Source organism: Physeter macrocephalus, chromosome 11 (assembly GCF_002837175.3).
Source record: "Physeter macrocephalus isolate SW-GA chromosome 11, ASM283717v5, whole genome shotgun sequence".
Taxonomy (NCBI): domain Eukaryota; kingdom Metazoa; phylum Chordata; class Mammalia; order Artiodactyla; family Physeteridae; genus Physeter; species Physeter macrocephalus.
Genome location: NC_041224.1, coordinates 99,717,149 through 99,744,235, shown reverse-complemented (window position 1 = coordinate 99,744,235; position 27,087 = coordinate 99,717,149). Strand labels below are relative to the sequence as shown.

Sequence of the window (27,087 nt, the reverse complement as noted above, 5' to 3'; positions counted from 1 at the left end):
AAGTTATGGGTAATGGATACTCTTCTACTTTAATGGTACAACCCCTGTATAGGCAAATTTAACATTATCCAGCAAAGTTGCATAGCCATTTACCCTTTGATCCAGTGATCCCACCTCTAGAAATCTATCCCAGATATACACTGACAAAAATTTGCCCAATTTTTTTAATAGCAAAGCATTACAAAAAACCAAAATGTCCTTCAGTGGGGGCATAGCAAATAAAATATGGTATATCCAGACAGTGGATACAACTATAAAAATGTTTGAATAGTATCTCTACAGATCTCTAGTATATATAAATATGTGTCTGTGTGTGTGTATGTGTTTAAAAAAAGGAATAGAACAGTAGATAGTAGGCTGCCTTTTATCTAAAAAAGTACATTTATGTATATATATATTTTTGTGTGTATATATATGTTTATGTTTATATTTAAAAACATTATGGTTTGACAACCCCAAACTAATAAATATGTTTCCTATGAGGAAGGGAGGAAACAGAGTACTAGATGGAAAAGTATTAAGATTGCAAGCTAGAATTGTCTGAATGTACCTTGTTTTGTTTTAGACTTTGAAACCGTATAAACGTTTTACATAATTGTAAAGCAAAATTAAAATGAAATCAAAACAAAAAAAGAGAGAAATCCCTAAAAATTAAAAGCAAAATGAAAAAAATATCTATCAGTATATTGAGTGGGAGGTTTAATCACATGGAAAGGAATTGTTTTTCTATACATCCTTACTGGAATATATTCTAAAGATAAAAATATAAATTGTTTTCATTAATTTTTTTAGTAGTAATGCTGGTTTTTCTATTCTGAAACTGTATGTAATTTATGTTTATTTTTATATTTACTAGGATTCTGTAAATGTCATAAAAAACCAGCATTTTCATTGTAAGAGGAAAATAGATAAAAATGTAAAACAAAATAGGTAAAAACCCTATAATTCTAAATTTGAACTGGAAATAGCAGTGTCAACTCCTGATATAATTTCCTTTAAAAAGGTACAGATACAGTGACTAACCTTTACGACCAGATTGTGTATTCTAAATACCATTGAAGAGAATCAGGGCTTCTTGGAGAAATGGCTGATTACAGGTATAGGGGAGGAACATGTTGTCATAGAAAGCAAGGAAAATATTCAAAGAATAATGGGGACAAGTCAAAGGACTCATTGAGTAACATGAATGCGCTCCCACTAATCAGAGATAGGACAATTTAAGTATCAAAAGAAAAATAAATGCAATGGATTAAAACCCATCAACTGTGCTAAAACTTATAAGTTTAATAATGTGGGGGAAAAAACTCAGTTACAGGAAGAACAGTAAAAGTAGAAAACTGGTATCAAATTCAATTAAGATAATATATAAAAATGGTTTGAAAATTTAAGGTTCTATTCAAATACATTTTGTAGCAGTGTTTAAAAGTATAAAATTATAAAAGAAATGGTTAAGATTAAAATAATCTCATATGTCCTCAGTTTTAATTTTTTTAATTTAAATTTGCATCTGTTCTTTTTTCACTATATTACCTTTTTCTTATTCTTGTAACTAGTATAGTTATTAGACTATTCTATTTGACTTTGTTATGTGTAATATTTATCTTACAATTGGTTGATAATTTTACTAAAAAATTTTAAAACAAAGTCAAATGTTAATTATATAGAGCAGAAATCAGCAAACTATTTCTGTAACAGACCAGATAGTAAAAATTTTAGGCTTTACTGGCCACACTGTCTCTGTCACAAATACAGGAAAACAGCCAGAGAGAGTTTGTAAATGGGTACATTTGTTGGCTGTGTTCCAATAATATTTATTTACAAAGACAGGCAGCAGATGTTGATTAAAAAGTATTAGGTGTATTAGGGTTTTGTTTGTTTGTTTCTTTTAACCTTTTATATCTTCCTTTCTAGGTATAAGGGGCCACTGTTAGAAGAGCAAGCCCTTATAAAGGCAGCAGAGGGTGGACTATCTTCACCTGAATTTTCAGAGCTCTGTGTTTGGTTAGGCTCTCAAATAAAATCACTGTGCAACTTGGAAGAAAGTATCACTTCAGCTGGTATTGCTATTGAGTTTTATTTACTTTTCTGTTTACTAGTAAAATGAAATGATAGGTTATGATTTACAGTTTTATCTATAATGTGCTCACTGTACAAAGAAAAGTCATTACTACAAAGAACTTCAATATGTGATTTAAATATCTTTGGATTAAATTTTATATTGATTAATCCAAAATTGGTTCTTAAATTTATATAAAATTATAAATAATTATTGTTTATCTGCTGTCTTGAACTTAGTATTCTTTAGAAAAAGAAGAGTCTGAATTTGTTATTTAAAAAGTTTAATTTTTGAATACTGCTTATTTTGAATTAAGGTGTTTTTTCCCTAAAGTATCCATATATGTAATCCCTAATTTAAGTTGTATTACCAAACCTGTAACTCAGGACATGGATTCACATAGGAATACGTTTATAAAAAAAACTCCTGTACTAGCTCACAAGGTTTATTTAATTCACTACTGTATTGGTAGCTGGAGTTCTTGTGGGTCTTTGATTGGTAGAATTTCAGACAGTGTAATAAAATGAAAAATAAAATTTGGGGGAGCATTTGCTAGGAGACCAGTAGCCTTCCCTTCTGATGCTGTCCTTTTAAATTGTTTTTTTCCTTGCCAAATCTAATAGAATTCACTTGAAGCTAAGTAAAATAAGCTGAATTCAGAACTTATGACACAAGTTCCTACATAATTAGATTATGAAAGAAAGATAAGTGCTGGGGCTTAATTTGATGATAGCATTTATTATCCAAATCCATAGAAAAACAATAGGAATGGATCATTTGCTCTGAAGCCAGTTAATAATTATAGACATAATAATGCTTTTAATATTTCAGTTACTAACATAAAATATTTCCATTTTATCTGCTTTTATGGAAAGCCCATTGGAAGATATCAGAGATTTAAATATAAAAATATTTATAATTACATGATTAGATACTTATGTTCTTGAATTTAAGTGTTGCTTTCCATATGTAGAAATAAGTTTTGGTTACTTTGACCTAAGCTTTTGGGGTCACACATTTAAGGATTTAATGTCAAAGTGAAAATTTGGAATTGAATATAAAATTAAAAATCAACTAGTGGTAGATTTGATAGTATCAGATTACATGGTAAATATTTAATAAATGTTTTATACCTTTTCTTGTTTAAAGGGAAAGATGATCTAGAAAGCTTCCAGCTTGAGATAAGTGGCTTTTTAAAAGAAATGGCATGTCCATATTCTGTACTCGTATCAGGAGATATTAAAGACCGTTTAAAAAAGAAGGATGACTGTTTGAAACTTCTATGTAAGTTATGTTTCTTTGAACAATTTAAATGCATGTGTTTAATCTGGTTTGTGTTATTTTCAAGTCAAGATTTATGAACTTTAATTAATGAAGCATTAGATATTTTGTGTATTAGAAAGTTTTTAATATTTGGCTTAAAATATGAAACTGACTCAGATTTTTATATAAATGTAGTATAAATTCTACTAATGTACTCTTTAAGATTTCTAACACTTATGATTTATTTGGCCAATATAGAATGCCCAGGGTTTGTGTCTTGTATGGTACTTCAGTAATTTTTCCTTCACCTAATTCATCTCTTTACATTTATGACTAATTGGCTAAAGTGGTGATCTCCAAACGCCTATTTAATCTTAAAACTCTCTGAAACTAGGCTGCTGAGCAGATTATTAGATGATAGGCACTGAATGATGATTTAAAAATATTTATTGATCACTTTCTACTGTACCAGAAACTGCTCTAAGCATTAGGGATGTATCAGTTTAAAAAAAAAATTGTGCCCTTATGCCACTTGAATTTTAGTGAGTGTGGCCTATTTTCATCAGGGGTAAATTTGGAGTACAGATTACCTATATCTAAACAATTACTATAAATAACATCCATTTATTTATATTGGCTCCCTTAAAAATTTTTTTAATTCAGTTAGTTTAATTTCATGCTATTTTGAAAGTTCTACAAGCGGTGACTATTTGAAAGAATTTTTCTAACATCTTCTATTGAAGATTTCAATTATTTTAGGTTGTACCATTTATAAAAAGATGCATGTGATATATTCCACTATGTTCAAGTGTTAAAATGTTAGTTTCATTAGAGCAGAAATCATGTTTATGAGTTTAACTAGTGGTGGTGTTGGAAGTGTTGACATTTGAATTATCTTGTTTGTTTTGGGGAGGATAAAAGTTATGTGCCCTTCCCCCATTTCTTATGCTATTTCCTTGTCTTCCTCCCATTAAGTGTAAGTCACTGATTTAGTGAACCATTGTTATTAATGGGAGGTCACAGTAACCCTTAGGTGTATTGGGACAAAAAGGAAGGTAAGAAGCACTGGCTATGAGGAACTTGCATATAGATATAGGTAATCCTTAGATTATCTTATCCTTACCTTAGGTATAGGTAATCTGTAATTCTTTATGTTAGTGAGAACTGTGTAAATCATCACGTTTCCCTTTTTGCCTTTGCTTCTAAGAAGCTCAGCAATAACGGTAATATAAGTTTCTGGTCCAAATAAAAGTAAAGAAGGAGATATAAGAGAGGTTGGTATAGTTTTTTCTGATTATAAAAATACATGCTCAGGAGGTGGGGTGAAATGGGGAATTGTTAAATGAGTACAAAGTTTCGGTTGAGGAAGACGAAAATGCTCTGGAGATGGATGGATGGATGGTGGTGATGGTTATACAACCGTGTGAATGTACTTAATGCCACTGTACACTTAAAAATAGTTAGAATGGTAAATTTTATGTTACATGTTGAAAAAATACATGCTCATCATAGAAATCTTACAAAGTAGTTAAATATGAAAAGAAGAAAATAATTTATCATTTCACTCCCCAGAGAGGATCATGAATAACTTTTCAGTGTATTTCCTTTTCCTTCTCTTTTTCCTTTGTACACACATATTTAAATAAGATTGAGATCTGTTACAGATGTAGTTCCTGCTCTTCCTCTTCTTCATTTAATGTATTGTGAGCATTTTCCCATCACTTAGTATTTTTTGAAAAATAATTTAAATTGGCTACATAACATTCTATGCTATGGGCATTTTTATTTAATAGATTTCAAATTTGAGGGTATTTGGATTTTTCTAATTTATCTATCTATCTATTTATGGCTATGTTGGGTCTTTGTTGCGTGCAGGCTTTCTCTAGTTGCGGTGAGTGGGGGCTACTCTTTGTTGCAGTGTGTGGGCTTCTTGCGGTGGTTTCTGTTGTTGCAGAGCATGGGCTCTAGGAGCAGAGACTCAGTAGTTTTGGCACACAGGCTTAGTTGCTCCGCCACATGTCGGATCTTCCCGGACCAGGGCTTGAACCCGTGTCCCCTGCGTTGGCAGGAGGATTCTTAACCACTGTGCCACCAGGGAAGTCCCGATTTTTCTATTTTAAATTAATTTCTTTGTTCATATTTTTGGTTTCTTAGACAAAGATCATGAACATTTAAAAAAATTCTCTGGTCTAGATATATTGCCATAATTTGCTCCAGAAAGGTTATACCAATTCACAATCTTACAAGCATCTATTTCATCTTTATCTTTAGTTTGACTACCTTTAAAACATACTGATATAATAAGCTTATTCATGTTCTTTTAGAATTGTTTGCAATGTGTGTAAAATGAAAAGGGCCACATTCCTTACTATGTGGAGAGCTTTTATAGAGATAAAAACTCACTGGAAAAATATGTAAAGTACATAAGGCATGAGAAGGCATTCTACAGAAAAATGTTAAAATAAAATTGCTTCTAAACATGAAAAGATGCACAGTTATCCCCCAGAGTTAAAGAGTTACAAAAAAAAAAAAAAGACAGGATACCGTTTTTCACTTACCAGGCTAGCAAATACCAGAAAAAAAAAAGTCATAATACAAGTTTGGGGGTAGTAAGCATTCTCATATACTACAGGCATTGGAGTGTGGTGGGAGAATAATTGGTACAATCTTTTGGAAAGGCAAATTTTCAATAACACAATTAAAATTCACCTGTCTTTTGACTTGGCAATTCAATGACTAGGAGTTCATATTAACTGTACAAAGATATATGAAAAGAATGTTCATTATGGCATTGTTTGTAGTAGTTAAATAGAAATGGTACATCTTTGCAGTCATACCATTCTATAGCCATTAGAATGAGAGTAGATAAAATGTGTAAATATGGAATGATCTCTAAGATATATTGGTAAATAAAAAATATACAGAACATGTATCGTATGCTCTTGTTTCTATAAAAGAAATAAAAGTGCATAGGTGGTAGAGACATATACTAAATATATACATACACACACACACACACACACGCACGCCTAAAAATATGCCCAAGAAACTAACACTGGTGATTGCCTCTGGGGAGGGGGAATCTGAGGATCTGTGGTGGGAAGAAGACTTTTCACTGTATTATTTTCCATCTGTGAGGATTAACATTTTAAATACTAGACTGAACTCTTGTACTGTTACCTACAGCATGTTTCCATAGAACAAAGACAGACTTCAGCCGTGGTTCTGCACAAAACATAAATTTTTGAAGAACTGGTGATCTGCTTAATGAAGTTAAAAAATCAGAGGGACCTTGGCATAGTCCTCATATGCAAAGTTTGATACATGTTGGTCTTAACTTTTTGTGGGTTCTTTAGACTATTGTGTATAGATTACATGGAAAAATCTTAAATTAGTGGCTCTCAATCCTGCCTGCCCGTGAGAGTCACCTTGGGTCTAAAACCACACAGATTCCCAGATCCTGCTTCAGACCTACTGGTTCAGAATCTCTGAGGGTGGGACCCTGGTACTTGTACTTTTAAACAATTTCTCAGATTTTTTTTCTGCCCAGCTGAAGTCGAAACTGTTGTATTAAATTGTGTGTGTGTATAACTTTTAACTAAACAAATAAAAACAAACCCCAGTATCTTTACTGTTGTAAAAGTTAATTTTAAAAAAGATTGTAATGATTTAAGATAATTTTTTGCTTTCCAAAATGATATTTTTTAGGTTTTTTTTTTAATTGAAATAGAGTTCACATAAAATATTGTTAGTTTCAGGTGTACCACATAGTGATTTGACATCTGCATGCATTATGAAATGGTCACCATGGTAAATCTAGTAACCATCTGTCCCCATACAAAGTTATTACAGTATTATTGACCGTATTTTATATTGTGTGTTACACCCTCGTGGCTGATTCCTTTTCTAACTGGAGGTTTGTACCTCTTGAGCCCCTTCACCTATTCTACCCCACCCCCACACCCCTTCTCTCTGGCAACTACCCATTTGTTCTCTGTGTATATGAGTCTGTTTCCATTTTGTGTTGTTTGTTTTGTTTTTTTCCATCTAAGATTTTTGAATGATATTTAAAAATATGGCTGTTGAAAGGATTAAATAAAATGGTGACAGTGAAAGGACTTGTGAACAGCCTGGGGTGGTCTGTCTTAAAGGCAGTTTTTCAAATTGCTCTATCTGCTTAATAGATCAGTTAAAGCTATACATTCTCCCCTGGCTTGAGCTGTGCATATCAGAGAGAGAATATTTTATCATTCTTAAACATTCTTAAGCATTTTAAAATGGTTGAAGTACAGGTGGGTCTCTCCTACTAGGCTTTAAACACTTTGCAAGTAGGCACTATTTAAAAAAAAAATTTCCTTCTGCCCTCTTTATTTCTTTTTGTGATAAGAATACTTAATGTAAGATTTACTGTCTTAGCAAATTTTTAAGTGTACAGTATAGTATCGTTAACTATAGGCACTATGCTGTAAAGTAGATCTCTAGGACTTATCCATCTTATATAACCAGTATGTATCAAACTTTGCTTATGAGGACTATGCCAAGGTCCCTCTGATTCTTTAACTTATTTATTTTTTTTGGCTGCGTTGGGTCTTAGTTACTGCGCGCGGGCTTTCTCTAGTTGCTGCGAGCTGGGACTACTTTTCGTTGCGGTGCGCGGGCTTCTCATTGCGGTGGGTTCTCTTGTTGTGGAGGACAGACTAGGCGCATGGACTGTGGTAGTTGTGGCTCGCAGGCTTTAGAGCACAGGCTCAGTAGTTGTGGTGCACGGGCTTAGTAGCTCCGCAGCATGTGGGATCTTCCCAGGCCAGGGATTGAACCTGTGTCCCCTGCATTGGCAGACAGATTCTTAACCACTGCACCACCAGGGAAGTCCCGGTCGCCCCTCTGATTTTAAAACTTCAATAAAACAGATCACCAGTTCTTCAGAAATTTATATTTAACGAATATAAAATTTATATTTAACTAAACTCCTTGTTTCCTCCTTCCCCAGCCTGGCAATCACCATTCTACTTTCTACTTTAGGAGTTTGACTGTTTTAGATTCCTCATAAAAGTGATATCATTAGTATTTGTCTTTCTGCGTCTGGCTTATTTCACTTTGCACAGTGTCCTCCAGGTTCATTCATGTTGTCACAAATGGCTGGATTTCCTTCTTTTTTAAAGCTGGATAATAATTCCATTGTATACATATACCACATTTTCTTTATCCATTCATCTGTTGAATGACACCTAGGTTGTTTTCAAATCTTGGCTGTTATGAACAATACAGTAGTGAATAAGGTAGTGAAGATCTCTTTGAGATCCTGATTTTCGCTCCTTTGCATGTATACCCAGAAGTGGGATCTTTAAAGCATTCTTGTGCATTTTAACATTATTTGTTTTTCCCTTTTCTTATTATAGTATTTTTAAGTACAGAGCTTCAAGCTTTACAGATATTACAGAACAAGAAACGTAAAAATTCTCAATTAGATAAAAATAGTGAAATTTATCAGGAAGTTCAAGCTATCTGCGATACCCTTGGTATTCCCAAGTCAGCAACTTCTGACATTCCACTTATGCTGAACCAAGTGGAATCAAAGGTATTGTATTTGTTTTATTTTTCATTTCCCCCAAATTCAATTAAATGCTGATATGTAAATGTTGAATTAAAAATGAAAATACAGTTGACCCTTGAACAATGTGGGACTTAGGGGTGCTGACCCTCTGCAGAGTCGATAATTAACATACAACTTCACTGTTATCCCTCTGTATCTGCGGTTCGCATTTGTAAATTCAACCACCTGTAGATCGGATAGTACTGTAAGTTTATTTAGTGAAAAAAATTCACATATAAGTGGACCAGCACAGTTCAAACCCATGTTGTTCAAGGGTCAACTGTATTTCCTTTAAGTACAAGATATACATTCTATTTAAAGAAACATTTATCTTCGTGTAAACTAAATTTTGGATTTGGAGTTAATATGCATGTGACCTAATTTGACTATAAGTAATATTCAGGAATCAGATCTTAATGAGTGAGTGCTAGGCTTTGTGAAGGTTTGCCCTGATAGAATTCCTTTTGCAAATTTAAGGGTCCCTTTTCTAAACAAGGTTGTATTACAGTATAATGAAAGAAGTAGAGTTATCCTATGAAGTAAAAGGCATACTAAATTTCTTTTTAATGGATGTTGTTAATAGAATTGCAGTGTGTTTATCTTTGGCAGTGAACAAAGAAATGCACAATTTCTGGTGGATAAGTGTTTAGTAAATGTTTGTTGTATAGTGAATAAATGAATGAGTACCCTGATGGAGAAGTCAAAAACAGCTAAAACCTGTGTACTTTTATCTTTTTTTTTTTTTTTCAATTATTAAACTACCCTTCTTCCCAGTCAAGCCATCGATTAGAGAGAATGATACTCTCACAGACCAAATTCTGGCTTAATTCCTAGGTTTTGTAGGACTCCTCTAGGGGAATAATGCAAGATTCATTTTTAAGGAAAAGAAAATTCTCACCCTCAAGAATAGGTACTAAAACTCTGTTTTTAGACATGCTGTTTTAAACTAAATTCTTGAATAAAGTACTCTTTGCATTGATGATTTATGAACTGAAAAATAAAAAGATTTGTCTTATTGAATGTCAGAGAATTTTAGTATCATTAAGATGAAAACACAGTATAAAAACTTTTTTTTTTTCCCCTAGAACTTGTAAACCAAAGAATAAGCCTATGAATCCCAGCTTAGAAACATTGGTGTAGAGTTAATAAATTGCTCTTCAGAATTTGTTTCTCTGGATTAAGAATGATCTGGGGTTGGCTAAAATATCTGGGGCTATTTCAAATTGAGACAGATTTCTAGACTCTTTCTAATTTCCCAGTGCTTCCACATATAGATCCCAGAGAGGTTTTTCCTTTTATGAGTTTCAATTAGAATTTAAAAATACCCCCAAACCTCTTTTCTCTACTTAAAGCAGGGTGTAATGCCTGTGTTCAAGTGCTGGCAGGCTAATTGTAAGGTAGTAGTTACTATGGCCATCATGGCTAAATATTTACCTATAATGACTTACTTCTCCGTTCAGTTCCTATCAAAAGCAAAAATTTCCATATTTTCTTCTATGTACGATGTGTCCAGAAGACACTTCGTCACCATTGGGGAGGAAATTTATCATTATTTTTTAGCTCGAAGCTGTTCAAATGTAAATCTAAAGTAATTATAGTAATATTGACAGCACACATACAGCATTTACTGTGCTAAATGTTTATATATAATAACTCATTGCATTCTTACATTACCTATAATGAGGTAGTAATATTATTTACAACAGCCATTTGAGAAAATTGAGGTACTGAAAGATTTAATAAATTAGACAAGCAAGTTTCTAAGTAGTAGTAGTGGTAGACTGGAGTTTCAAACCCAGGTGGTCAACCTCAGAGTCTGCTCTTAACTCCCTCTTTATCACAAGTAATTCTCAAAGTTATTAAAACTGTTATCTAATGTTGAAATGCAGGGAATGTGATTATATATGAGAAACTTAAGCATGCATTCAGAGTCCCTCTTGAGTAAGGGGTTATGACTAAAACTTTTAGTAGTATATGAAATATCAAAATAGAAGGTATTTACAGTAGTGAGGAATCTACAGAAATGGTATGTTTTAAGAAAATAATAATTCTTTTCAATGTGTAAGAGTAGTGTCAGTAATCACTGTTGTAGTGGTAGATTTACTGTGATGTAAAGCTTAAGCTTTGGGACCCCCTAATTTGCACAAGTTCTTTCTAAGCTCATTTTTCAAAAATAGCTTTCTCAAAATATAATTTAAGTGCTATAAAATTTGCCCATTTAAAGTGTACAATTCAATGAATTTTAGTATATTTACAGAGTACAACATCATCAAAATCTAATTTTAGAACATTTCCGTCATTCTCAGAAGAAACCATGTGCCCATTTAGTCACTTCCCATTACCACCACCAGTTTCCAAGCTAATTTTGTGTTCATAATTTTTAATTCTTTTTAAAAGAGGTCCCCCAACATTAAATAAGGTTCATACTCCTCAAAATGTGAATTCTTCCTGATTATTTTCTCTAGTTACTTTATAGCTAAGCAACTGTAAATATTTCATTCTGTTTGAATGACCTCTGAATGACCTCTGATCAGTAGGTCTTTTTGCTAAAGCAAAAGCTAATGTCTAAATCTTGTTCACCAAAATAAAAATGTTTCAAGTAATTCAAATCAGTGGCTTTGCAAAAGTAATGAAATGTGTATGTGGCGACTAATTGAGAAGGCTTGCTCTCCTGTGTTGTCTTGCTGAACAATGGAATGTGTACAAAATATTTAATTGAGTAAAACCAACATACTCACCAAAGGTTTTAGTATCCCTTTTGAGAATTTGTCAGCATGTAAGAGCGTGCCATCTTAAGAAGAAACTCTGAATTTTTTTCACATAAAACATTATAGATTCTCATAATAAAACCTTTTAGTATCTACTTCTTTTGTTGTCCATGTACATTATCTCTTACTCTGGAAAAGGTGTGCTATAGCTTGAATTAATGTAACTAATGCTTCTTTGAGAAAGATACTCTGCATTGTAGTGATATTCTTTCCTAGTATGTGAAGGTATATTTTAACTATTTCTTTTTAACATTTTATTAATTCTCTAGCATTCAAAGCGTTTTAAGCAAGAATAATATTGTTTTAAATTAGGGATATACATTTTCACAATCTTTTATGTTTAATTTTAGGTGAAAGATATTCTCTCACAAGTCCAGAAAAATCATGTGGGAAAACCACTGCTGAAAATTGATTTAAATCTGGAACAGGCGGTAAGTCACCCCCCCTTTTTTATTAGCTTTATGTAATTAAAGTAGTGAATATGACTTAATTTTATAGATGGACATCTAGATTTTACGGTGTGTAGCATGCATTTTTTATACTGGAGAATTAAAATGGAATGATATTCTAGAGCAGTAGGTCCTAACATTTCTTCACTCAGATTATTAATTAAAAAAAAAAACCTGGCCAAAAGTATTTATAGTGCCTAATATGTTAGCATAGTTGTAATTTGAAAAGTGTAGTAGCTCAACACCAACAAGATGGGAAGTTGTTGGTATTTTCTTTTTTTTTTTTGGCGGTACGCAGGCCACTCACTGTTGTGGCCTCTCCCCTTGCGGAGCACAGCCTCAGCGGCCATGGCTCACGGGCCCAGCCACTCCGCGGCATGTGGGATCCTCCCGGACCAGGGCAGGAACCCATGTCCCCTGCATTGGCAGACGGACTCTCAACCACTGCGCCACCAGGGAAGCCCAGTTGGTATTTTCTTTCATTATTGGTCCAGAGTACTTTGCAAGTAGACATTTTACTTAAATTAACATGTTTGATTGAAGATCAGGTAAACTGTACCAATTGTAGAGTTTAATTTGTATGTTTAATATCTTCTGAATATTTTAAATGTTCTATCAAATATCTTTATTATTTAATTTACTGTAAAGTCTCATGGGATCAGAAAATGAGCATCAAGTACCACCTTTTGGATTAATAGGAAGTATTGACCACAATTCTGAAATTTCTTTTCTGTGCATAATGAGTCTAAAGGTTATGATTTTTGTTCCCAAATTCTTTAGGAACAACTGGAAAGAATCAACGATACCCTTTCCTGTGAATATGAGTGCCGTCGGCGGATGTTGATGAAACGATTAGATGTAACGGTGCAGTCCTTTGGATGGTCTGATAGAGCAAAGGTAAGGCTGTTTTTCCATTTGTGTCCTGTAGATGGTACTCTGTGACAGCTCTTCAGGCTCTCTTGTCTGTTAGGTAACGATGCCACACTTGTACTTTATCACCCTGTTTGAAGCTCCTGCCCAGGCCAACTGCTGGTCTTAAATAATGATCCTGGTCTTGTATATAAGTCCCTGTTTGCAAATATCTTAATTTCTCCCCATATCTTTCACATTTATTTAAAACTCATAGATGTTGTGATTTATGCAAGGATATACATAAAAGAAGGCATCATATGTGATAGTGAGATAGATATAGTGAGCAACTGGTCAAGAAAGAAGGATTTATTGCTAAACACCCTACAGTACACAGGATAGCCCTTCACAACAAGATCTGTCTGGTCCAAAAGGTCAAAAGTAGTGGGTGACAAAATCTGTTTCTGATGATATGAGATCAGATTTTTGTTTATACATAATATATTGTTATTTTCATTCAACAAATAGTTGAATGCCTACTCTATTTCATGTACACATTAAAGGACATTTATTAAAACATATATTTGAACAGCAAGTGCAATGTGGCACACTGTACACAAAAAGAGGTGACTCTTCTGTAAGCATCATGCCTGTCTGCTTATTGTGCTTACTGTTGCTTTGTTTATTTAACTAATGTGAGGTTCATTATTCTTTTTCAGTTTTGCAATCTGGTTAAAGTGACACATCACTCCTCAATGTTATCCTGTCTAAATCTTCTCTGATAAATAGCACCTGTCTGCAGAAAGGACCTGCTCAGAAGCAGTTTTAGACTCCCTATAACTGTTAAGCTTGTGAGAGGTCACCCAGGCTGAGAGGAAAGAAATGAACAGACAAGCTGCTACTGTGTTCCGAAATGATAGGACTGAGGCCACGTATTCTCTGGTTTCTCTCCTGATGGTCTGTGCAGTCTTTCCAGTATAGTATGTCTCTCTTCCTATTCCACAGAGGGATTAAAACCCTTTTTTCCCATTTGATATATGTCTAAATCCTTTTATTCAACTGTCAAGAAAGTAAAATACTGATTTTTTTCTATAGAAAAAAGAAGAAAGAAGGATTTAGGAATGAATCAGGTAGCACTGATGCCTGAACAAACCTTCTTAAAGGTGGCTTAAGGCTGTGGAGTGTGTTCCAGTTGAAGAAGGGGTTGGAGGGTGGGGGCATTCCCAAATATGAATCTCTTTGGGTAGTTTTCTAGAGAGCTGTCACCCATCATTCCCATTTTATGCCTGTAATCTGTACCCAGGTGTCATCTGGGATCCTCCACTCCAGACTGTAAGCTGGGACAATTATAGGAAAACATTTGCTTCCCCTGTTTGAGGGATCATTGTGTCCTGTGCTCCTTGATGTCCAGTGTTTGAAAATCACTGGTTCACATGGGTTGTCCAGTTTTATAGTTGTTTCAGGTAGGAGGGTAAGTCTGTGCCTGTTACTCTCATATATTATTATTACATTCTTTGGATTAACTGGGCAGTTGTCCTGCCCCCATATTGTATCAACTGGGATCATTTATGCAGCTTCATTCAACTGATACCTGGGCTGGGCTGGGCTGGAACATCCAAGACGGTTGTCTCACATGTCTGGGTTTTGCTAACTGTTTCTTGGGGTGCTTCACTTGTCATCTTGGCTCTTAGGTGGTCTCTCTCTCCATGTGGTGCCCCACATTGGTTTCCTATGGCTGCTGTAATAAATTACCACAAACTTCGTGGTTTAAATAATACACATTTATTTTCTTACAGATCTAGAGATCAGAAGTCCTAAAATGAAGGTATTGGCAGGGTTGCATTCCTCCTGGACACTTCAGGGGAGAATCTGTTTCCTTGCATTTACTAGCTTCCAGATACCACCTGTGTACCTCGAGTCATGACCTCATCCTCCATCTTCAAAATCAATAGTATAGGATCTTCCAGTCTTTCTCCTTCTACTTCCATTGTCACATGCCTTCTGCTGTCTCTCTCTTATTAGGAGCCTTGTGATTACACTGGGCTTACCCAGATAATCCATCTCAAGATCCCTAACTTAACTCGCATCTGTATCTTCAAGGTGACATAGTCACAGGTTCCAGGGATTAGGATGTGGAGATCTCGGGGGAGCCATTCTGTTTACCAGGTGTCTTCTAATTGGAGTTTATTTTTTTCCTGCATTGTATTTTGTTATCATATGCGGCTGTTGCTTTTTTCTTTTTCTCTTTTTAAAATATACTTTAAAAATCAAGTATTCTAATGAGTCCTCTCTTCTATACTTTCCCACCTAAAATCTTGTGTCCTTCTACTGCAATTTGGGCTGTTTGCGTGCCTATCCTTGGCTACTCCACTATTTCCTGGATCCCATGGCCGTCTCTTTCATTGTTTATTCCCTCACTCTGCCATAGTAAATCCACAAATAACTTCCTAACAAAGTGTGCATAGGAGTGATTTTTCTGAACCCTTGAATTCTGAAAATATGTTTATTCTGCTGCCACATTTGATTGATAGTTTGGGTAAATATAAAGTTCTAGGTGGAAAACATTTTTCTCTAAGAATATTGAAGGCCAAAAAAAAAAAAGAATATAGAAGGCATTGCTTCATTGTTTTCTAGCATATAGTGCTGCTGTTGAGAAACCCAGTGCCATTGCCTGTCCTTTTGGATGACCTTTTATTTTTCTCTGGGAGCTTTTGGACCCTCTTTTTTTTTTTTTTGAGAATTACATTTTATTTGACAGACTTGCTGAGGACTTAAGCCTGGAAGACAGCCTCTCAGATGTCTCTGTGGGACTGCTCTGAAGAGGTGAGGGAGGAGCCAGGATATATAGGAGTTTTTGCAGGAAACCAGGTAGTAGGAACATCAAAAGATCATTGTTAAAAAAAAAAAAAAAAGAAAAAAAGATCATTGTTAATTAAAGAAAAACAGGGAGTTCCCTGGTGGTTGGACTCTCTTCTTTATCCTTGGAGTTCTGAAATTTCACAGCATATGTCAGTCTGGGTCTTCCTGAATTCATTGTGCTAAACATTAGGTGGGCATTTCAATCTGTAGACTCTTAGCTTTTATATTTCTCTTTATTAATTTCTTCCCTTTTGTTTTCTCTTTCTGAAACTCTTGTTATTCAGATATTAGACCCCCTGGATAGATCCACTTGAGTTGCTTTATTTTTTTTCTCATTTTCTGTCTCTTTCTTTTTGATTGACTTTCTTGGAAATGTCCTCAATTTTATTTTGTGCTTGGCACTAAATTTTTGTTTCTGCCATCATTTTTTCATTTCCAGGAATTCTTTTTGCTTCTTGAGTTTTCCTTTTTCATGTTTTTTTTTCTTGTTTTATGAACGTGCTATCTTCTTCATTGGGGATGAAAAATTTTTTTTAAAAAAGGTTTTGTATTTTTTTTCCCCCTTTAATTATTTCTATCTCTTCCAGGGCAATTTTTGGTTTGTTTTTATTGGTCTCTCTCTCGTGGTGGCTTTCTTCAAATCATGATGGTCCTTTGTTGTCCATATTTAAGAGAAGACACTGAAAAACTGATTGGGAACTGTAGTCGTTGATCAGGATTGTTGATGTCAGACTTTGGAGCTGCCTCCTGTGCTGTGGAAATTCCTGATGCTCATTTGGAGAAGTCTTTTCTCTGTAGCTGCTCAGTTTTTCAAGAAGGGAAGCCTCATTTTTTTCTATACATTATTCTCCTTTGGCCAGAGGAGGAGGAGTGGCAACATGGCACCAGGGGTTGGAAGAATAGACTATTCCACAAATAGACAGTTAACCCCTATTTTTGGCTCCCAGTTTCATTTCCTGAGATGTTGGTTCCCTTCTTACCTGTATCCCCTTTTTCCATTCTCTTTATTGTAGTATATTTGTATTTAAAAAAAAAATTTAGTGTGTTTGAGAAGATACCTTTAGGAAATATCTTGATATTTTATCTTCTCATCTTGGTCTTTCTTCATCATGTTTTAGGACAAGGAGGTTGTGTTTTTGTTGTTTTTTCCTTAGTCCGGAAGATTTTTAAAATATTTTTTTTCCTCAGAGTATAGGTCAAATTTTGGCCTTTCTTGCCATCCTTTTCAATTGATTATATGAGTATATATATTTATACCCTGAGTTTTCTTTTCTTGTTAAATTTAATATATCTTTATCTTATTCTCCCTATTTCATGTGTCTGATGTTGTTGAATGACTCATCAAATGTTGTTCTACAGCATTTAAAATCTTTTGCATACAGATATACTCTATTGATTGACATTGAGTTTTCCTTTAATTTTGTCTCCTTTGACCCTGTAATGAAATTTATGGCAGCTGAATTTTTGTTCATGTCCATGATATATTCCTAAAAGTGGAATTTCTTGATCAAAGAATATGCATTATAATGCTTTTGATGCATACTCTAGAGTTGCTCTTCAAAAAGATTATACATGTTTATTAGTATGGTTAATCTGGTTTCTCTGTTACTTTGCTGGTATTGAAATAAGCCTGAGTATAGTTTGCTTTTTTTTTTTTTTAACTGAATATATTGTGATCATTGTCCCATATCTCTAAAAGTTCTATTTTGGTGTCCTTTTTAAATTAATCTTTAATTTATTTCTCATTTTTTGAGTTATAATTCACCATCTTAAAGTGTACAGTTCAGTGGTTTTTAGTATATTCACTGTATCCTGTGCCGTTATCTAATTCCACAACGTTTCCCTCACCGCCAAAAGAAACATGCACCTATTAGTGGTCATTTGCAGTACCTTCACCTTCTCTGACACTGAATACTATAACCTACTTTCTGTGTCTTTGGATTTGCCTGTTCTGGATATTTCATATATATAAGGATTCATACAATATGTGGCTTTTTATGTCTGGCTTCTTAGCATAATGCTTTCAAGGTTCATCCATGATGTCCCATGTAACTGCACAATCAGCCCTCCGTGTCCGCAGATGTGAAACCCATGGATTCCTAGGGATTCCTAAATGGAAATTTACTAAATTTCCTAAATGGAAATTGTGAAAGGTTATGACTCTTAATGCTCTTGATTCACATCACCAAATTGTTTTTTACAAAGTTTGTATGAATTTAAGCTCCTACAAGTAGGGTAAATGAAATTTTGCCTTCACTTTAGCTTCTTTAATATTTAGAATATTATCAATTTTATGGCTAACTTGATGGTTAAAAAAGACTAAATTGTTTTAATTTGTATATTTTTTATTAGTGGTACAGTTGAACTTTTTTTCATAAGCTTATTAGTCATTTGAATTTCCTCTTTTTTGAAATTTCTATTTGTGTCTTGACTTTTTTTCCCCTTAAGGTCTTCCTGTTTTCCTTCTGATTGAGCTTTTTATATATTAAGGAAGTTAGCTAGTTGCTTTATGTGTTGAAAATATTTTCCCCAGTGGTCTTTTGTTTTATGTCTTTTGATGTGCAGAAATTTTAGTTTATAATGTGGTTAAGTTTTTCAGTTTAAAATAAAACTTTAAACAGTGAACTCTTTTAAAAAATTTATAATTTTTTTATTGGAGTATAGTTGATTTACAATGTTGTGTGAGTTTCTGCTGTACAGCAAAGTGAGTCAGTTATATATATACCTATATCCACTTTTTTTTAGATTCTATTCCCATATAGGTCATTACAGAGTATTGAATAGAGTTCCCTGTGCTATAAAGTAGGTTCTTATTAGTTATCTATTTTATATATAGTAGTGTGTATATGTCAGTCCGAATCTCCTAATTTATCCCTCCCCCCTCCCTTTAGGCCTTGGTAACCATAAGTTTGTTTTCTACATCTGTGACTCAATTTCTGTTTTGTAAATAGGTTCTTTTGTACGATTTTTTTGGATTCCACATATAAGCGCTATCATATGATACTTGTCTTTCTCTGTCTGACTTACTTACTATGATAAACTCTAGGTCCATCCATGTTGCTGCAGATGGCATTATTTCATTCTTTTTTATGGCTGAGTAATATTTCATTGTATATATGTATCACATCTTCGTTATCCATTCCTCTTTTGATGGACGTTTAGGTTGCTTCCATGTCCTGGCTATTGTAAATAGTGCTGCAGTGAACATTGGGGTGCTTGTACCCTTTCTAATTATGGTTTTCTCCAGATATATGCCTATGAGTGAGATTGCTAGATCATATGGTAGCTCTACTTTTAGTTTTTTAAGGAATCTCCATACTGTTCTCCATAGTGGCTGTACCAATTTACATTCCCACCAACAGTGTAGGAGGGTTCCCTTTTCTCCACTCCCTCTCCAACATTTATTGTTTGTAGATTTTTTGATGTTGGCCATTCTAACAAGTGTGAGGTGATACCTCCTTGTAGTTTTGATTTGCATTTCTCTAATAATTAGTGATATTGAGCATCTTTTCATGTGCTTTTTTTTTTTGGCATACAAATTCTTGACGTTATATATATTCATTTTGTCATTTTTTTCCCTGCTTGTAATGGGTTTCTTAACCAAAGTCAATCCATGCACAGGATTTTTTTTTTTTTTTTTTTTGTGGTACGTGGGCCTCTCACTGTTGTGGCCTCTCCTGTTGCGGAGCACAGGCTCTGGACGCGCAGGCTCAGCAGCCATGGCTCATGGGCCCAGCCACTCCGCGGCATGTGGGATCTTCCCGGACCGGGCCACGAACCCGTGTCCCCTGCATTGGCAGGCGGACTCTCAACCACTGCACCACCAGGGAAGCCCTATTTTGCATTTATATAATAAAATATAGAAGACAATAAAAATAAGTGAGTATTGCTATAAGCAACAACAGAAATAAAACTGATGAGCAATATTCAGCAAAACAAGGCAGACATAAAATGATATACATTGTATGGTTTCTTTTTAAAAAATTCAAATCTGGGCAAAACAAAGTTATGGTGAAGGTAGTAGTTATTATGGGGGCAGAAAGCAGGGGTCATGACCAGGAAATAGTATAAGGAAGGCTTCCGAGGTGCTGGGAAAGTTCTGTTTCTTGATCTGAGTAGTGGTTATACTAGTGGGAGTTCAGATAACTCACGTAAGTCATAAGTTCATAGTTAAACTTATGACTTATGCACTTTTCTCTGTGTTATAACTTATTAAGAAAGCTAAGACAAAAGCCTTATTTAGTTCATTAAGATCAACAGTTGGCAAAGAATTACTGAATATTATTTTAGACACCTACAAAGTTCAAGGAAGTGTCTTAGGTGATTAAAGATTCCAAGTCCATTCCGCTATCAAATACATGTTTTTTTCTTATTAGTCATCCATTTTATACACATCAGTGTATACATGTCAATCCCAATCTCCCAATTCATCACACCACCCCTGCCCCCGCCACTTTCCCCCTTGGTGTCCATATGTTTTTTCTCTACTTCTCTGTCTCAATTTCTGCTCAGCAAACTGGCTCATCTGTACCATTTTCTAGGTTCCACATAAATGTGTTAATATACGATATTTGTTTTTCTCTTTCTGACTTCACTCTGTATGACAGTCTCTAGATCCATCCACGTTTCAACAAATGACCCAATTTCGTTCCTTTTTATGGCTCAGTAATATTTCACTGTATATATGTACCACATCTTCTTTATCCATTCGTCTGTCGATGGGCATTTAGGTTGCTTCCATGCCCTGGCTATTGTAAATAGTGCTGCAATGAACATTGGGGTGCATGTGTCTTTTTGAATTATGGTTTTCTCTGGGTATATGCCCAGTAGTGGGATTGCTGGGTCATATGGTAATTCTATTTTTAGTTTTTTGAGGAAACTCCATACTGTTTTCCATAGTGGCTGTATCAATTTACATTCCCACCAACAGTGCAAAAGGGTTCCCTTTTCTCCACACCCTCTCCAACATTTGTTGTATGTAGATTTTTTGATGATGGCCATTCTAACAAGTGTGAGGTGATACCTCATTGTAGTTTTGATTTGCATTCTCTAATAATTGAGCATCTTTTCTTGTGCTTTTTAGCCATCTATATGTCTTCTTTGGAGAAATGTCTATTTAGATCTTCTGCCCATTTTTTGATTGGGTTGTTTGTTTTTTTGATATTAGGCTGCATGAGCGGTTTGTATATTTTGGAGATTAATCCCTTGTGAGTCACTTCATTTGCAAATATTTTCTCCCATTCTGTGGGTTTTCTTTTAGTTTTGTTGATGATTTCCTTTGCCGTGCAAAAGCTTTTAAGTTTCATTAGGTCCCATTTGTTTTTATTTTCATTACTCTCGGAGGAGGATCAAAAAAGATCTTGCTGCAGTTTATGTCAGTGTTCTGCCTATGTTTTCCTCTAAGAGTTTTATAGTATCTCATCTTACATTTAGGTCTTTAATCCATTTTGAGTTTATTTTTGTGTATGGTGTTAGGGAATGTGCTAATTTCATTCTTTTACATGTAGCTGTCCAGTTTCCCCAGCACCACTTATTGAAGAGACTGTCTTTTCTCCAGTGTATAGTCTTGCCTCCTTTGTCATAGATTAGGTGACCATGGGTGTGTGGGTTTATCTCTGGGCTTTCTATACTCTTCCATTAATCTATATTTCTGTTTTTGTGCCAGTACCATACTGTTTTGATTACTGTAGCTTTGTAGTATAGTCTGAAGTCAGGGAGCCTGATTCCTCCAGCTCCGTTTTTCTTTCTCAAGATTGCCTTGGCTATTCAGGGTCTTTTGTGTCTCCATACAAATTGTAAAATTTTTTTGTTCTAATTCTGTGAAAAATGCTATTGATAATTTGATAGGGATTGCATCGAATCTGGGGATTACACTGGGTAGTATAGTCATTTTGACAATATTGATTCTTCCAATCCAAGAACATGATATATCTTTCCATCTGTTTGTGTCGTCTTTGATTTCTTTCATCAGTATCTTATAGTTTTCTGAGTACAGGTCTTTTGCCTCCTGAGTACAGGTATTTTATACTTTTTGATGTGATGGTAGATGGGATTGTTTCCCTAATTTCTCTTTCTGATCTTTTGTTGTTAATGTATAGGAATGCAAGAAATATCTGTGTATTAATTTTATATCCTACAACTTTACCAAATTCATTGATGAGCTCTAGTAGTTTTCTGGTAGCATCTTTAGGATTTTCTATGTATAGTATCATGTCATCTGCAAACAGTGATAGTTTTACTTCTTTTCCTATTTGGATTCCTTTTATTTCTTTTTCTTCTCTGATTGCCATGGCTAGGACTTTCAAATCTAGGTTGAATAAAAGTGGAGACAGTGGACATCCTTGTCTTGTTCTTGATCTTAGAGGAAATGCTTTCAGTTTTTCACCATTGAGAATGATGTTTGCTGTGGGTGTGTTGTATATGGCCTTTACTATGTTGAGATATGCTTCCTCTGTGTCCACTTTCTGGAGAATTTGTATCATAGATGGGTGTTGATTTTTGTCAGAAGCTTTTTCTGCATCTATTGAGATGATCATATGGTTTTTATTCTTCAGTTTGTTAATGTCATGTATCACATTGATTTATGTATGTTGAAGAATCCTTATATCCCTGGGATAAATCCCACTTGATCATGGTGTATGATCGTTTTAATGTGTTGTTGCATTTAGTTTACTAGTATTTTGTGGAGGATTTTTGCATCTATATTCATCAGTGATCTTGGCCTGTAATTTTCTTTTTTTGAGATGTCTTTGGTTTTGTTATCAGGGTGATGGTGGCCTTGTAGAATGAGCTTGGGGGTTGTTACTTTCTCTGCAAGTGTGAGAAGGATAGGTGTTAACTCTTCTCTAAATGTTTGACAGAATTTGCCTGTGAAGCCACCTGGTCCTGGACTTCTGTTTGTTGGAAGTTTTAAAATCACTGTTTTAATTTCAGTACTTGTGATTGATCTGTTCATATTTTCTATTTCTTCCCGGTTCAGTCTTGGAAGCTTGTATCTTTCTGATAATTTGTCCATTTCTTCTAGGTTGTCCATTTTATTGGCATATAGTTGCTTGTAGTTAAACAATGAACTCTATTATATTTGGAATCCCCTTCGTTATATGTTGATTATTATTATTATTTTACAAATAGACAACAGTTCATTGCAGCACCATTTAAAAAATCTATTTCTTTTCTCATTGCTCTTTTTTAAAATGTTTTTATATTCTTTATTTTTAGAGCATTTAAAGGTTCATGGCAATATTGAACAGAGGTTTTGAGATTTCCATTTACCTCCTGCCCCCACACACACATCCCCCCCCCATCATCATCCCCCACGAGAGTAGTAAATTTTTGCAGCTGATGAACCTACATTGATACATCATTGTTATCCAAAGTCCCATAGTTTATATTAGGTTTCACTCTTGATGCTGCACGTTCTATGGTTTTGAAAAAATACACAAAGACATGTATCCACCATTATAGATAGTATCGTATAGAATATTTTCACTGCCTGAAAAATCTTCTCTGCTTTGCCTATTCTTCCCTCCCTCTGCACAGCCCCTGGCAACCTATTTAATCTTTATACTATCTCTACAGTTTTGCTTTTTCCAGAATGTCATACAGTTGAAGTCATACAGATTATTATTTTCAGATTAGCTTCTTTCACTTAATAATAGACATTTAAGTTTCCTTCATGCCTTTTTGTCTCACTGATCTTTGATGCGTCCTCTATCGTTTATTGCATTCATGCATTTATGAGGCCCTGAATCTCAATTGCCTCTTTTGTTTCATCATTCTGTTCCCTCCACCAGTTCCATTTAATTAGACTGAGGTAGGATAGTATAGTGTTAATCTATACAACCACTCTAAAAGGATGTTTTGAAGATTAAAGATATGATATTAGATGAAGAATAGCTTGGCTCATTTAACAAGTAGTCAATGAATGTTAACTGTTAAGGCAATGATGATTTAGATATCCCCTACCTCCCTGCTCACCACTCCCCCCCAAAAAATATTCCAGTAGGACTGAAGTAAATCTATAAGTTAATTTTGAGGGAAACCGACAATACCCAATGTCCCCATCCAGAAACTTGGTATTTCTGTTTATTCAAGTTTTACTTTTGTTTTTGTAGATTTACTAATGTTTTCTTCTTAAAGGTTCTGTGTGTGTTTTCGGTACAGCTATTTTTAGGTATTTTGCTTTTTGTTGATATGAATGGGATTTTTTTTTCATTACTTTTTAAATGAGTTGTTACTGGTAGTTATGTAGTCTTTTAGCATCTGTTGGGCTTTTTTTTTCTCATTCTACTTACAGATTATCAGATATTTGAATGTTTTGCTCTTCTCTGTTTCTTTGCTTGTGTTATTATCTCCTTTTTTTCTTTCTGAAGATTATGATTGCCATCGCCCTTTTTTAAAGTTAATTAATTTGGCTGCATTGAGTCTTAGTTGTGGCACGCAGGATCTTTGCAGCATGCAGGATCTTTAGTTGCGGCATGTGGGATCTTCATTGTAGTACATGGGATCTTTAGTTGTGGCGTGCAGGATCTTTAGTTGTGGCATGCAGGATCTTTCGTTATTGCGTGCGGGCTTCTCAGTAGTTGCGGCACACAGGCTCTAGGGTGCGTGGGCTCAGTAGTTGGGGCACGCAGGCTGAGTTGCTCCACGGTATGTGGGATCTTAGTTCCCTGACCAGGGATCAAACCCACGTCCCCTGCATTGGAAGGTGGAGTCTTAACCACTGGACCACCAGGGAAGTCCCACCATTGCTCTTTCATTGAAATGTTCTTTGGTTCCTTTTTTCCCTGAATTTTGTCATTTAGATAAAAACAGATGACATAGCAAGAATTTACCAGCCTAAGCGTTATGCTTTGTCACCCAAGACAACAATAACCTTGGCACATCTACTTGCTGCCCGTGAAGATCTATCCAAGATCATCAGGACAAGTAGTGGCTCCAGCCGGGAGAAGACAGCATGTGCCATTAATAAGGTTGGTTTTTCTTTCAGTAACAGTGGATAATGAATTTATAATATCCTTGTTTGATGTTTTTACAGATTTAATCCATTTTTCTTTTAATCCTAGTGAACTCCTAGAAAAGAGAGTGGTGGAGGGGCTTCAGTCAGTTTAGGCTTAGTAATGTTTTCTGTGTGCATGTTTGTTTGAATTTCTGTATTCATAAATTAAACCACAGTTTATCTGAATTAGAGAAATTAAGAATTATTTTTATGAATAGCATTAGCAAGAATTATTTGCCTTCTTTCCAATAATGTAATCATTTTTTGTCACTAAAAATCTGTAGGAGTCATTTCTGGTACTCACATATTCCTTAGATCCTTGGTGTAAAGGGAGGAGTCCATGCTTTGGGTTCACCTCCTATCTCTATTATTTACTTAGAGTGGTCACCTTGGGCAAGTTGCAGAATCTCTTGGAGGTTCCATTTCCTGATTCAGAGTGTAGATCCATTGCTCTGACAGTAGTCTTAAATGAGCTCAGAGTGAATTTTTTACTTTACGACAGCAGCATTAACAATAAACTAATTTAGAATGTTTATACCAGCTTGATTAGCATATACTTACTCTTCATTTAGATAGATCACTCTATGACAAACTATTACAAAAGAGCAAGAAATCAGAAGTAAGGGATTTGGGTAATTTTAAAACGTCATTTCTCACTCAATGCAGTGAGAAAGGTATCCTGTATCAAGGGATGGCTGTATGTAAAGTCAGTTTGCTAATTATTGCCAAGTTAGGCACCAGTGTTTGGGCCTTCCTGCTTCCAGTTTAGACCAACCTCCTCTCTTCTTAAAGTGTTCTGTCTTTAAATATGTTACTTAACGTCTTGCATCAGGTTATAAGCTAGTCTTGATGGATCAAGAGTTCTATTTCTTTAAGTGACATTGCCCATCTCTTTTCTGAGTTTGTAATTTACAGTCTAATTATTTGAGGGCAGTCTTATTATGAGATCTTGGAACAACGTCCCTGTATATCCACCCACATAGCATGTTTGGTGGAGAGACCAATGAAGATAACGATCAAGAAAAAAGCTACTGATATTTTTTGGATTTGGTAATTAGGATGTTATTGCTGACTTTTAAAAGAATGCTTCTTCGAATCTTGTCTCACGGTGAGGATGTTGTACTTTTTGTCTTTCATTTATGACATAAAGTAGTAAAACATGATTTTGATCAGAGAATCAAAGGAAGTAGAACACAACTGATTTATAGATCATTTTGGTTGAGGCACTTCTGGTTTACCTTCTTTCCTGAGAGACTAGCAGGAAGCTATTTGCTTCCTGTTGGTCTCTGTACACGGGCATATAAAGTAGTTCCTTTCTACAGAAAGTTGGGGACTTAAAGCAAACTCTTCCTTGGTTTATCCTTCAAAGCATTATAAAGCATGGTTAAGGAAGTGTATCTAGTCTCTCTTTTCTCTATAATATAGTAACTAGTATCATCATTGAAAGTTAGCTTAATTTCTCATAAAAAAGGAATAGTTCGTTGAAAATCCTTGTATCTCTTTACAATGATAACCTTGGATTATAGCCATTATGTTCATCTCTGACTGCATTATACCCACATGTTATCATATATACTTCATACTCTGTTGAAATAAAATGTGCTCAGAAATTGTCTTTTATTGGATAATCTATTACCAAACCAATGGCAATAGAAAGTCCATAGTTGTTGCATAAACGGATATGAAGTCAATTAATGTAAGGTATGTATTTTATGTATATTGTAAATGTTTTGCTAAAAAAATTTCTAAGTGTGATGGGTACTACATTTGTTATAAAATTTGCTAAACAAATTTAAACAAGTCCTTAAGTTTCAGAAATATTCCCCCACATTGCTTAGAAATAACAGCACATTGTGAGGAATTTGTCACATATCACATTTGTATTTTCAATATTAATTCATACTGCTGTGTCTCATACTTTCATGTCCTTAAATACTTGACTTCTGTTTCTTTATTAGAACAATAACTTCAATATTGCTTGTATCCTTTATGTAAATTTTAACTTTTAAAATATTGGAAACTGAAAGAAAATATTTCTTTTACACAGGTGCTGATGGGAAGGGTGCCTGACAGGGGAGGACGGCCGAATGAAATTGAACCACCACCCCCTGAAATGCCCCCTTGGCAAAAGAGACAAGAAGGCGGCGGAAGGGGTGGTTGGGGTGGTGGAGGTGGAGGTGGAGGTAGAGGAGGTGGTGGGAGTGGAAGAGGCGGTTGGGGAGGGGGAGGGGGGTGGGCTGGAGGTGGAGGAG

General features: G+C 34.8%; 1 protein-coding gene across 1 annotated transcript in view; it reads left to right on the top strand.

Moving 5' to 3' along the window:
- FAM98B (family with sequence similarity 98 member B) overlaps nucleotides 1-27,087 on the top strand; it is a 34,275-nt gene that overhangs the window by 6,372 nt on the left and 816 nt on the right. The window contains 8 exon segments of the mRNA XM_007111514.4: nucleotides 1,912-2,057; nucleotides 3,206-3,340; nucleotides 8,719-8,897; nucleotides 12,031-12,111; nucleotides 12,910-13,026; nucleotides 24,642-24,809; nucleotides 26,883-27,085; nucleotide 27,087. The exon segment at nucleotide 27,087 is cut by the window's right edge and continues 816 nt beyond it. Of these exon segments, the coding sequence (XP_007111576.2) occupies nucleotides 1,912-2,057; nucleotides 3,206-3,340; nucleotides 8,719-8,897; nucleotides 12,031-12,111; nucleotides 12,910-13,026; nucleotides 24,642-24,809; nucleotides 26,883-27,085; nucleotide 27,087 (1,030 nt within the window).